The following is a 13,713-nucleotide window of genomic DNA, read 5'->3' as shown; positions in this document are numbered from 1 at the left end:
TAACCCTCTTCGTCATTTTGATTTTAAATTCACAGAACTGCATAAATACCTTGTAAAGTTTTTCTCCTTCCTCACCACGCGCTTCCGTGTTATAAATGGAAAACACATTAGGCTGACATCGGAAGGACCAGAGTTCGGAGGACATTGCACATTTTTTACATTCCTGCTTCAAAGACCTTCGACTTTACAGTGGTGCATTAAATAGAAGGTGGTAGACAGTAATTCGTCACCACCAGGATTGGTGATTGGGTCCTCTCCAACCCAGTTATGCTTCATGTGGAGGAGAATATAAGTTTTTCACTCTCTGAGGAAATGGAAAAGAAAAAGTTATAGCGAAGGTCTAAATCGTAATAACTGGTTAAAAATAATACTAACCCTACATATCGCTTCGATTACAGACAATTAAAATTACTGATATAGGAGCTTCAATAGAAGGGAAAAAAGAACGTGAGCATTGGTTTAAATTTTTAGAACGTTTAATGAGTATTGGTATGAGCTAAATGCAATTCGACTTTTAAAGGAATTGATATATATTATTTTTACCATGCAATGGAAATTTTATAGGCCTTGTTGGAGCTACTTCGAAAATCTGATTTAACAATGAGTAAATATATATATCGGGCTCTGTCTAAAGAACTATTGTGGTAAAAATTACTACGTTAACTATTGTGGTAAAAATGTTCAGAGTAAAATAATTAATTTGTTCGGAAATTCTGTTCAGGCTTCTTTCAGAATGTACGCTGGAGATAAATCATGTGTAAGCAACCTTCATTTAGAAGTGGATATTTAGGTGTACAAGATATTGCAGTAAAAGAACATTTTATTAGCTATAAACTCTTCTAGAAACTACAGGTCAAGGAAAATGAGAAAGTATACTTGATATTTTGAAAGACAGCTATCTATACTTATAGCTATCGTAATCCTGGCTTCTGTAATTCTATTCTTATAGAATTGTAGAAGCCAGGATTACGATAGTGGTTCAGATATTACAGGGTAGAATAAATGGGTCATATGATAACCTAAACTGGATATCATAACCTAAACGTAGTGGTTGGTGACAGTGCAACAAGTTTCCTAAAATACAATTCTTTATTTTTATTTTATTTATTTATTTTTTTTTTTGGTTCTATACAGCACGTTTATGCTTTTTCTCGTGGTGACTGCAAATGCTGAAAAATCTGGTTAACTACCTCCTGCAAAACCTTCAGGGGAGACATGTTGGGAGTGTAGGGAAGAATGCGTCAAGACTTTTAAAATGGAACTACGGGAAGATGTTTATCAACTTTAAGAAATGCCTGCATCTGCTACTGTACTGAAACATAAAGGAGAGACTATTGTTACGTAAAAAGAAGATTTCGGGTTTCTAGTGATGTTAAATGCCAGATATGATGTCTAGCGGGGGGTAGTTGTACTCCCTTGACGTTGGAAAGGATTGGATTTCTGGAAACGACCATTTTATAAGAGGAGACTAGAGGCTCCATCTGGACCTTCTAAGAGTGGGCGCACCTGCCGGAACAGGGATGCGCACAACATAGCCTCTCCTGTTCTTGTCCGATATATTCCTCCTCATGGCATCTCGTGGTAACTAGCTTCACCTGGGCTGATTATGTTGGACACCACCCTGGGAGTCGACTGGGTTGGGATTTCCAGAACCGACCATTTTATGGGAAGAGACTTGGGGTTCTGTCAGTAAACTGGCTAGACCAATGTCTAGATAGCCTCGAATTCTGGGGTAAATAAATAGTCTTCATAGGACTAGAGCCATCGTTTATTCGGTGGTAAGTTCAGGCTTGGCAGGTATCGTATTGTTACTGTCTTGTCAGCCCCTTGGTTGTGAGGATGTTATATCGTCAGATATCGGATTGTCCGAGGGGGGTGGGGCCCCTTGGTCAACACTTGGGAAGGACGGTGTCTCACTTCATACGAGCGTTGGCTTTGCTTATAAACGTTGTTTTAGTCTCAGACTTTGAGATATATTAAGTCCCCCTAGGATGACCGAGGGGAGTGGCGCCCTCTCGGATGGCCCCTGGAGGTTGAGATATTTCCAACTGTGTAAGGCAACCGCTTTGAGTTCGCTAGGACAGGGAGCCTCTTCCTCCGGCTCACTGATGATCCGGCTGTCTTAGGAGGGGAAAATAGAAAATACTGTAAAAAAAACTAAGTAATACCACTCTGTGGGACTGGCTATTTCATTTTCACTGATGACTAATGTCAGTGATTACTTAATTAATTATCGTGCAAGTGGATATTAAAAAGCACTATATTCAGCAAAAGAATTTGCTACAGTATTAGAAGTAGAGCCCATTTTTTAAAGGATAATAAAAAGAAGGAAAGAAGTTGTTTGAATATGAGTATACTGACAAAGCTCCAAATGCAAATGATACAGAAAAAAAGATTTTAAAGCCATATGTTCAGTGGGATACTGAACAGAGCTATTAATTCCTTTTCAGAGAAATTTGAACAGTTAAAAATAACGTATGAGGATCTTTAAATGACTTCAAAGATCAGCCAAATACTCGTAAAAATAAACTCAAAGTAGCACGTCAAAGTTTGTAGAGAAAATTAAAATTACAAGAAAATTGTGATAGTAATGGAACTCATCCCTTAACTAAACTGGATATAGCTAAAGAATAATTTCCTGGGGATGTAAAGCTTCCAGTAGAAAATGTTAGTTCCTTAAACACTAAGTGGTAAAATGCCATGCCAAATTTGTGAGTCGCATGAAGAATAATGCTTACAATAAATATCATTGTTGCTTCTGGCTAAAGAAGCTTTAGTAAACTAAAGCTTAAAAAAACATATGGTCATCCCTATCTCAAGGCAGGTTGAATTCTTCAGCAATTTTGGCTTTAGAAAATGACATATCTAATAAAATAAATCTAGAACAGATCTGCTGATATAGAGTTAGAAAATGCGTGTTTTTAGGTAGGCTAATTTTTCATACTGTGTAAATACTGGTTGAGAAAAACAATATTGTTCATTATATGCTAAAAAACAACAAATATAATAAACTCCTTACTATATTTTGAGTTTTTACCTGTGACAATTGTTTTAATTAAACTTAAAAAGAGATGGCAAAGTTCAACTTCCTCGGGGCACCAGCAACCATAGAGACGGCCCTAGCCATAATGTATTGTTGCAGTTGGCTACCGTTATTTACTGATACCTAAATATCGTTGAGATATATCTGCAGATCAAAATAAATTTAGATTTGTAGATAATATAGAAATAACCTAGAAGCAAACTAAATTATAGTATTCGTTTCAAAGTATTTCTTTTAAAGCTCTGAGAGTTACAGATTTGTCCTTGAAACCACAATGTTCCCCAAAATCCCGCTAATAACTAATATTTTTTATTTATAGTTCCAAAACTCACTTTGTTCATTAATTCCTTTCCTTCCAGTATATATCCAGCCCGAAATCGGATCCATGAGTATCAAAGAGAAATTTTTATCTTTAACGAATTGGAAAGTCATGCTTCTATGCAGAATTTTACGTCCATAACACTTGGAGGTCTAAATACATTATAAAAACTTAATTTCCCTTAATTAAAAAACAATCAAATTATGTCACCCAACTGAAAAATTTTAAGTAAAATATAAAGGGGCAAACATTTTATTATGATGGTATAAATTTAGAAAAATAACTTTTTACACAAGACCAGTTCTACCTTGCATAGGCATTACTTTACTTCGAAGCAAGAGGGATATATGGTCACTTTACTTAACCTGTTCCGCCAAACTGAGTTAATGGCACTACAGGGTTAGGAAGTTATCCTATTCATTGCTAGCAATCTGACGGTTAGGCCGCCTTTCTACATTTTACTTTAATCTGTAGTTTCTTGGATATAATTATTTTCATTCACTTGCTTCATTATCTCTAAGATGCCCTTGTTGCAGTAATAGTCCGTGAACAGTCTATTCACAGGATATGTGATGTAGTCGGAAGGAAAGAACTGCTGTCGAAGGTGCTCTGTCAGAGGGCAGGAGAGCAGGTAATGAAGTGCGTCCGCGTCTTCCCCGCGAAAACCGCAAGAACAGTTGACGTCCCGTCTGAGGAAACGTCTGTAATACGCTGGGAATTTCCCGTGGTTGGTACAGGCTTGGAGGAAGAGTCGGTTGCATTTCAGCCTCTTGAGAGAAGGTATTGGGAAGATGTTGTAAGTAAATCTTCCTGTCTCTTCTTCCTGCCATCGTGATGCCCATGTCTCTTGAAATGCTGTCTTGAGGAGCCTTTTTGCAACTTCTGCGGAAAGCGGAACTTCCTTGTCAATTTCTGGTTTGAGAGCTGCAGTCTTAGCTAGTTCATCCGCTCGTTCGTTGCCTTTCTGCCCGGTATGTCCTTTTATCCAGTTGATCTTTAAAGGTATGGAAGAGCCTAACGTCAAGAAGATCTCTCTAAGTGCTGCCGTGTGCGGATGTTTTGGAGGAAAGGAATTCAGCGCATTCAGAACGCTCATGCTATCTGTGAAGAATGAAGTGTGAGCTGCTGGTTGTGTACCTAACCATAGTGCTGCTTCTTTGAGTGCTAGGGACTCGGCTTGGAAGACTGAAGCATGATCGCTTAGACGGAATTGTGCTTGATAAATTTCTTCGTTGTTCGAAAAGACCGTGAACGCTGCCCCTACTCGTCCTGAAATTTTTGAACCGTCAGAAAAAATCTCTCTTTGTTGTCCTGAGGGTGGCGATTTGCATCAGGAAAGGATGGGTAGATCTCCTGGGTGTAAGTTAGGGTAATCTTGGAAGCTTTCTATGCTGGCATATGATAGATGTAAATCTTTTTTAGTGTGAAGGTCCTCTTTGTAATGTAGAAGTCGATAGATTGATCTTTCTAATTCTGCTTTTAGGTCGAGTGGGAGCGTGCCAGCTAAGACCTGAAGTGCTGCGGTTGATGTGGTGCTATACGCACTGGTGATTTTTAACAGGATTACTCGCTGTATTTGATGTAGTTTTTGACATATTCTTGCTGTGCCATTCATCCAGACTGGGCAGCCGTAGAGGATCATGCGTTCAATTGCATTAAGGTATAGATGTTTTAACAGGCGCCCCTTTTGGCTCCACTTGTCTGTGATTATCCTGTTTAGTTTATTGATGATTCGATGCGTCTTATCTCGGACTTCCGTAAGATGTGATACCCACGTGAGCTTCTTATCAAGCGTGAATCCGAGGTATTTAATGGTATTCTGGCGTCGCAATGGATGCCCTTCCCACTTTATGCGTGGTGGATTCGCGTCTATTTTTGAACTTTTTGGAAAGACTATCATCTGTGTCTTTTCAATACTGAAACACAGTTTGTTGTCTTGACTTCATTTTGCAAGCAATTTGAGTGCTGCGTCTGCTTTACGCTCTATTGTTGTCCTATTGCCTCCGTCTATTATGAGTATAATATCGTCGGCGTAAGCTTGTATCTTGGCATTGTCTCCAAAGTTGATGTTCAGCGCTGAGTCTGCAATTATGTTCCACAAGATGGGTCCGATATTAGACCCCTGTGGGGCTCCTTTGTGGTAATTCATCGTGATATTTAAGCCGTCTCTTTTGTAGGTCACTTGACGTTCTGTGAGGTAGCTTGCGATCAGTTGGTAAAGATTCTTTGGACATCGCAGGTCTTTTAGTTTTGTTTTGAGCGCTGGCCACCATAGTTTATTGAATGCGGAAGCTACGTCAAGCGATATTATACACGTATGGAGGTTATTTTGTCTGTTATTTAAGATGATGTCTTGAACACGGTTGAGGGCGTCGGTGGTGCTCCGCCCTTTAGTAAACCCGAATTTGGCGGGGTTTAGTAGTTTGTTTTTAACCAGGTAATACGTTAATCTCTGTGTAAGCATCTTGTCAAGGACCTTGCCCCACGCTGAGAGTAAGCAGATAGGTCTGTAAGAACTGGGCATGGACTTTGGTTTTCCCTCTTTCTGGAACAATACTAGCTCTGCGTTTTTCCATTCCTTTGGAAAATAACCTAATTCAAGGCACTTGTTAAAGAGTGCTAGAATTTGTTTGTCGTCCGCGAGCCTAAGCTCTTCAATGGTTTCAATCGTGAGGCCATCCAGCCCAGGAGCTTTACCTCGGCGTGTTGAGTTTATCGTACGTTGCATTTCTTCGAGTGTGAACGGCTGATCGTCTTCCGAGTTTGGAGTCTCGGTTGATTGGGAACGAATATCTGCATGGTATGTAGAGTCCTCGTTGGGGTCGTCTTCTGGAAAATGGAACCTCATGATTTCTCTAATTGTATCCTCAATTGTGCTCGTCATTGTGCCATCTTCTTTTTGAACTGAACCTATCTGTAATGGATCCATGCTCTTCCCTTTAGCTAGATCGAAGTATGTTCCGAACGGAGAGCTAACAGTGATTTTGTTCCATGTCATGTTCCATGCTTTTTTCTTTTCTTTATACATCTTTTGCCGGTACTGTGCACGTACCCTCTGGTAAAGCAGCCTGTTATGGGTCCTTTCATCTCCAGTTGTTTTTGGAATCTTTTCCTTGTTGCTCTGACCCTTTTCCTGAGAATAGTGAGATCTTTTGTCCACCATGGACAGGTGCGCGATCTTGGTTTCGAGTTATGTGAGAGAACTGTTCTTTGATAGATCTCGTGAAGACTAGTGGTAACTTCTCTTACATATTTATCGATTTCTTCGATAGTTGTCAGATTTCTAGGGTCTGCTAAAGATTTTGAGATATACCTTTTGAAACTTAGCCAGTCGGTATGTCGTACATTGATTTTCGATCTTCTCCATGTTGGGTAATGAATGTTGGAGACGTCAAAATAGATATTATTATGATCGCTATTGTTTGCTTCGTCCGTTACCTTCCAATTATCGATCCGGATTCTGTCTCTACTTATGATAAGTGTGAGGTCAATCCAGCTGTTACCACTTACTCCTGCGAAGGTTGGCGTATCCCCTATTTCATTGACTATCGATAGTCCAGTGCTGGCAATGAATTCGCATACTTTGAGGCCTCGTGTGTCCGTATTATGTGAGCCCCATAGGGGACTTTTGGCATTGAAATCTCCGGTAATTATTGTAGTCATGTTGTTATTGTCCTGCATAAACCTTTCTAGGATTGTCAGGATTGGTGCAATATCTCGCGATGGAGGACAGTATACCGTGATTAGTATAAATCTTGAGTCACTGCCTATTGCAAGCGCTATAATCTCCGGAGAGCTTAAAAGTTCCAGAACTGGGAGATTTGAGTCCGCTATAATCACTGCAGTTATTGCGTCTGTTCGAGAGTAGAACTTCCTATATTTTGTGGGGAATCCGTACAGTTTGTTCTGTACTGTGTACGGTTCCTGGATACATGCTACTTTGAGTTTGTCGTTTTGTTCAAAATTTATCTTTAAGTTTTCTGTTGCACTCCTGGAGTGCTTAAGATTAATCTGGATTATTTGGATACTATCCATAATTTGTTCGTTGTTTTAATCTTTCGAGCTCTTTTAGGTAGCATGGGCATTTCTTATCTCGGCTATCATGTTGGGCATCGAGGCCTGTATTATATCGTTTATTCACCTTTGTGCAGTTGACACAGCTGACTGCTTTTTGGTCACAGTTGGTCTTCTCGTGGTGTGTGGAGCCGCATCCGGCACAGACTTTATCTTCCTTGCAATATTTTGCTGGGTGGTTATACCCAAGGCATTTGACACATTGCGAAACCTTTATAAACTCCCTTACGTTATATCTTGACCATTGTATGTTCAACTTCTTCGTTTTCATAAGGATCTTGAAAGCTACTGGGTCTATAGATAGAACCCAGTGCTGTCCAAAGCGGGCCTTCATGGCGAACAGAATCTCTATTTCACTTTCTGGCTTCAACATGAGCTTTTGGGAGTCAGAGGTGGAGAAAGAATATAGGAAGTTTAACTATAAAGGCTAAGATAAAAATTATTGCAAGATTAAATTTGAAGTTTAATGTGATTGAGAAGAGGATTTCAGAATATTTTTTATAATAAAGGATTCCAAGTATTAAAGGTAATGAAGCAGTAATAGTATATATAATTAAATAAATTCCTGCTTGAAGGCGTTCTGGTTGTTTTCCATTTATAGTAATAAGAAAGAAAGTTGGAATTAATACAGTTTCAAATATAATATAAAATGAAAATATATTTGATGAGGAGAAAGTGAAAATTAAAATTAAAAGGATTGATGAAATTATAGGAGAAATTAATCAGAAAATGAAAAACGAGCAATGCTCTCGCCGAGACTCGAACCACGGACCTCTCGATACGCTACGAGTTTGCTGACTACTACACTACGACGGCATGTTAAGAAGGCTGGACAAATACCTTATATATTCCCCCTTTTAAAGAGCAACTGGGGATTAGGGCACCCAATTGCAAAATCCTGGTGGTGGAGAATCATAATCCACTACCTTTTTTAGTTCGCCGCCACTGTAGAGACCCTAGGTATTTTTGAAAGCAGGAGAGATGAAAAATGAGAACTGCCCTCGCTGGGACTCGAACCACGGATCTCTCGAATACGCGACGAGCGTGCTAGCGTTACACTCCAAAGGCATGCTAAGAAGGCGGGAGAAATACCTTATAATCTAATAAAATATAATTCAGAATTTCGTATTACAGACTTTTCTGTTTATTGGAATAATAAATTAGACTTTGTTTACAGACAATTAACTGGAAGCTCGTTGCTATTTAGAACATAGAATTAAGGGGAAGTCATGAGCTGGCCACATTACATTTTTTTTTCTTTCCTACTTTCTATTTGCTTGTGTTATTTGCTTAATACTTCAGTTTGATATTAAGCAATATATTTGCTCAGATATTTTATTAATTTTTTAACTTGCCGGAAACTATTTAGCTGATCCAGAAAAATCTTCTAAAAGAATTTTTAATTTAAAGTGCGCTTTCATAATTTTAATTTCTTATTTACTTTTTGTATTCTTATACAGGGTATTTCCGAATTTCACCGACAAATTCAGGGGAATGACAACAGGTAACAAGAGGATGAAAAATTACCATAGAACATGGGGTCGCAAACCATAGGGTGGTGAAAATCACAAAAATAGACGTCGAGAGGACAGTGAGCCTGAAGAAGTGAGTGGCCAAACAAATGCGACGATTAGGAGCACGGCGGTTGAGAAGAAACGTTTTCGTATGAAGATTTCTTATGCGTATGGGAAAAAAAACAGCAATCAAGTTCTCATTAGTGGGCACTGAAGAATTCGCGGGTGTTAAAATTCATTCGGAAACAACATGTCAAATTACACGAACGGGAAATATGTGAATATGCATCTGATTTACGGCGTGTAGGTGGCATTGGACACCTAGCACAGAGATTACACACAGCGTAACATCCGAGAAGGCATTGCCTGCACCGTATCCCCTCCATGAACATCGATCGACGGCTGCTGGAGACGAGATCCATCTAAGTAAGCATAGGTCAAGGACGTAGTGTGCTCACACCTAAAACAGAAAAATGAATATTGCAACAGTGTGTCCTTTCCCCGTCGACCAGTACACGATCAGCTGCAGATGAACTATGTGTTCGTCATAAAATGGTGTGGAAGGTTCTGCCTGCAGAAAACATGCATCCCTTGCACGTGTAGAAGATCCAACGCTTAGGCAATGCTAACTACTCCTTTCGGGTAGAATTCATATGCTGGATGCTTGATACTACACAGAAGATTCAAAGGTTTGAGCCACTGTTTTATTCTCAGATGAAGCCTGCTTTACGAAAGAAGGCGTAGTCAGTATGCGCAATGCTCATATGTGGTCGTCTGAAAATTCTCACAACACTGTCTCGCCTAAAGTGCAACACAAGTTCGCTATTAACATTTTGGGCAGGGATTCTCGGAAATCATCTGTTGGAATCGTACATCCTGTCCGAACGCGTCAATGAAGCAAATTAACTTGATTTCCTACAGCACGTCCTCCCGGATTTGATGCAAGGAGTACCGGCCATTGTGCATCAAAACATGGGGTTCATGCATTATGGTGCACCAGCACATTTTGAGATTGCGGTCTGTAACCAGCTCAGTGCTACAGCGCAAACAGCGGGTGCGTTTGAACCTGTCCGGCGATGCTTCGTCCATCGGAATCGGCTGTGTAATGACTTCCTCGACCCCCACTTCAAGCAATCACATAAAACTGTCACATCGTCTCTTTTATGACGTTGAACTGTGATGCAATGCAATCCTACCTTTGGTCAAATAAATGTTTTTCTACTTATTATTGGCCTCTTTTGTTCCATTCGACGTCACACCCTCTATAACCATTTTTGCGATTTTTCTCTCACTAAACGTTGTTTGCGACCTATGTTCTATGGCAATTTTTTATCCTCTGGATATATCATACCACTGAATTTGTCGGTCGAATCCGGAGCACCCTGTATACAAATAATGAAATAATATTTCTTTTGAATTCAGATGTACAAGTTTCATTGTTGTAGTTGTTCTTCAGAACTTATTTTTGAATATTCGACATCTTACACAGTTTGTAATCAGGCGACTTAAGCAAAAGATCAGTAAAAAGCAGCAAAAGATTGAAATTTGATATCGAAATATTGTTTCGAAAAGAGTATTTCTGAGCTAAAGTAAATTCTAGCGATTATCGTATTAGCATCTTTATGAAAAAAAGTGGCGATATATCTGGAGAATGCTTATTCAATAAGACGATCTGACATCAGGAAAATTCTTCGCTAGAAAAACAATAAGTTCACTTTAAATTTGAGATTCACTGTATAAGAACAACAATGTTAACAACAATGTTAATTAATGTAACAACAATGTTAACAACAATGTTAATAATGTAACAACAATGTTAATTTAGTCAACATTTCACAAAAATTTTAAAAATATCGGATGATCTATCGAAAATATCGGATTACTGTAAGATTCAATTTGACCTGATTTTAACATTCCCCTGATTTTAACCATTCCACAGTGTATTTCTTTTCCACTCAGTTTAAGTTGTTAGAGAAAATTAATTTACTGTTTGCAGGACGAAATAAATTACACTCGAACAAACTGTATTTGAAAAAAGTGTAACTTTCCACCTTTTGTACCATTTTCTTTTAAGTACTTATTTAATTTATTTTTATAACGTTCTTCATTCCTAATCAGTACATAACAATTTGGTTTTCAGGCTTTGCTTCTTTATTAGAGAAAAATGTATATATGATCTTATTATATTTCTGCATTATTATTATGAGTTTTCCTAAGGTGAATATATCATAAAACTGATTATGACTGAAAATATCACGAAAAACTTTTCCGATTACCCTTTAATCATATTTTCTCAGAAACACAATAGCTCTTCCCCCCCTTTTGTAAATTTTTCTATGTCAACATTACTTCTTCACATTGAATCTGCTGTTGGACAGTGTTGATGTCGTTCTGAAAATTATATTAAAAAAAAAAAAGACCAGACAAAGAATATAGGAAACGCAGTTTTACACATTATTTTAACAAAAGAAAATGCCAGAATAAGCTCTGCAGTTCCCCAGCTTTCTTGGCAACCGTTGTTCATCTTCTTACAAGAGACATTATCCTCTCGTCTTATTCTTCCTAAAAGAAAGCAGATAACAACATTTATCGTCAGAAACATTTATAATTAATCGCAGAATTTTCCTTTTAAAGCATTAAAATTAACTAAAATATAATGCTGTTTGTTACAGGACTAGTACACACGATGGTTTATAAATGGTATGAAAGAAATGGTGGCGATTACTTTAATGTGAAATTATCAAGTTTACGTGCTTATATAAAAATTAAGAATTAAGTTCTAGCAAAAAAAGGGTATATAATTTTCCCAATTCTTGAATTTATTTATCGAGTCAAAAACATTCTATAATAACATGATTGAATAAATGAGTTCAAAAATTTCGGAGGAAAACATATATACTCCTGTTAAAACATTCTGCAGCACCGAGGAAGAATTACTAGCAAGTTCCGAAATTTGGCGCACAGATTAATTTTGATACGAGACGCAATGGCTAAAATTTCAGCTGCATAAGCAAATAATATGTGCGTGTAGTCGAAGTTGTAATCTTACTGAATGGTTATGAAAGAGGATCGTAGAAAGTAAATCTCTGTCATAGCTGGGATCATAGCATAATCTCATAATCTCAGTCATATCTGGAACATATCTTAAAATTACTTGCTATTTTACTGATACAGCGTACGTGTGGATCGATGCAGAGCGAGACAACATCATAAACTGAGGAACTTCGAATGAGGAAAATTTGTAGGGTTAGAAGGGAGTTTCTCCATCCGGGGTAATCGCACCACGTTAGCGGGACGCTAGTTAAGTTACGCACACGTTAAGACAGTGGTCAAAAGAAGGTTCAGTGCATCGAAGGAAAGGTTGGAATAATTAGAGACACGCCATGAAAAAATGTCGGATAGGGACATAGAAGGATATCGAGCGAAGAAGATAAGAATCTGTGGTGAAGCATCGTGATGTAACTTCAGCAGCAATAACACAATAATGGAGGACAGTGGGCGAATGTCTGATGGCATTTTTCGTGACTATTACTGCACCGAGGGCTTCTAAGATGAGCAGCAACCACTTCCATGATTTCTGCTAACCTTCTAGCATCGATATCAGAAACTAGTAATGAAAAGATACAGGGACTGTGGATGAGAGCAAATCATCTTCTCAAATTTATGCGCAATTTTGGGCCCCAACAGCTAGTCCTGCATTCGCTGATATTATGGATTACACTATCTGGAAGTATGCAGAATGTCAAAATGGTTTTACCTTTCTGACAAAGTTAACGCAGGATGAGCATGAAGTATTTCCTTGATTATAAAATTTTACTTATCTTATGAACAATAATAAATTTAAACATATGCTCCCTGTGTTTGTATCTTGGGGAATATCAGATCAGCATTCCGGCTTTCGGCACACGTTCTTAATATTTTTTCGTATTTTTCCTCCTCTTTCCAGAAATAGAGATTGTTGGTTTTGAAACAAAAACCAAACTTTAAAAAAAAAAAAAAAAAAAAAAAAAAAAAACTACCAGGAAGTCTAGTATCAAAAATGAAGCCGAGCAATTAACGGAGATAAACACGTACTGATTTTGTCAAAACTCAGCTGCTGGCATCAAGAGAAAATGCATACCTTTTATCTATATGGCAACCCCTCTGGTGCACTTCCAATCTGTCTGGTAGAAATGTTCGGCCACAATTGTCACAAGGGACGAGTTGCTTCAGATGCATCTGCCAAGCAGCTTCTGACATGGCAGCTGTGTCGAAAGAGCCGTCACCTTTAAAAGAAAAAGCACGAAACATAGTAAAAGATAAAATAAAGCTTATTTTAACTCAAAAGAAATGTCTATCAGGCAAACAGTAGAAAAAGTAAACGAATTTAAGAAAGCCAGCATACTATTCGCGTAACACTGAAAAATAGCTTATAGATAGTAAAAATGAATGCTATGAAATTTTACTAAATTTGATTCGATGAATAGCAGTATGTCAGATTAATTATTTATTGGCTCAAAAATAAATCACAAACGGCGTATTTCTGTCAAAAATATTAGTTTCTGAGTAAGCTAATTGAGTAACACAAATTTAATCTTGTGAATATGATAAATTTATCGTTTATTCTCATATATATTCTCTTATTTATAATTTTTGCAGCATGTAAAATTATAAATCAGATGCTGAGTTATTTGCTGTATCAATCAAAAAATGATAAAAATCTTGGCTAATAAATTGATGCCAAATTACTTTTTTTAAACTGAACTCGGTTAATTTAATTTGTT

At 37.9% G+C, this 13,713-nt stretch overlaps 1 protein-coding gene across 3 annotated transcripts in view; it reads right to left on the bottom strand.

The window, feature by feature from the left end:
• Window positions 1–11,116: 11,116 nt before the first annotated feature.
• Window positions 11,117–13,713, bottom strand: part of LOC118203227 (uncharacterized) — a 55,037-nt gene continuing 52,440 nt past the window's right edge. The window contains exons 8-9 of one of the 3 annotated variants that reach the window (XM_085817893.1): window positions 13,071–13,215; window positions 11,117–11,512 (exon numbers count right to left, since the gene is read on the bottom strand). In XM_085817893.1, coding sequence (XP_085674019.1) covers window positions 11,491–11,512; window positions 13,071–13,215 — 167 coding nt within the window. In that variant the 3' untranslated portion in view covers window positions 11,117–11,490. The remainder of the gene's footprint in view (window positions 11,513–13,070; window positions 13,216–13,713) is intronic. The other 2 variants (XM_085817894.1, XM_085817895.1) reach the window with 2 other exon arrangements.

Source organism: Stegodyphus dumicola, chromosome 6 (genome assembly GCF_044657685.1).
Source record: "Stegodyphus dumicola isolate Sdum_Otavi_A_Nest chromosome 6, ASM4465768v1".
In the NCBI taxonomy this organism is placed as follows: Eukaryota; Metazoa; Arthropoda; class Arachnida; order Araneae; family Eresidae; genus Stegodyphus; species Stegodyphus dumicola.
The sequence above is the reverse complement of the archived record's forward strand: the minus strand, read 5'-3'. Positions and strand labels throughout refer to the sequence as shown.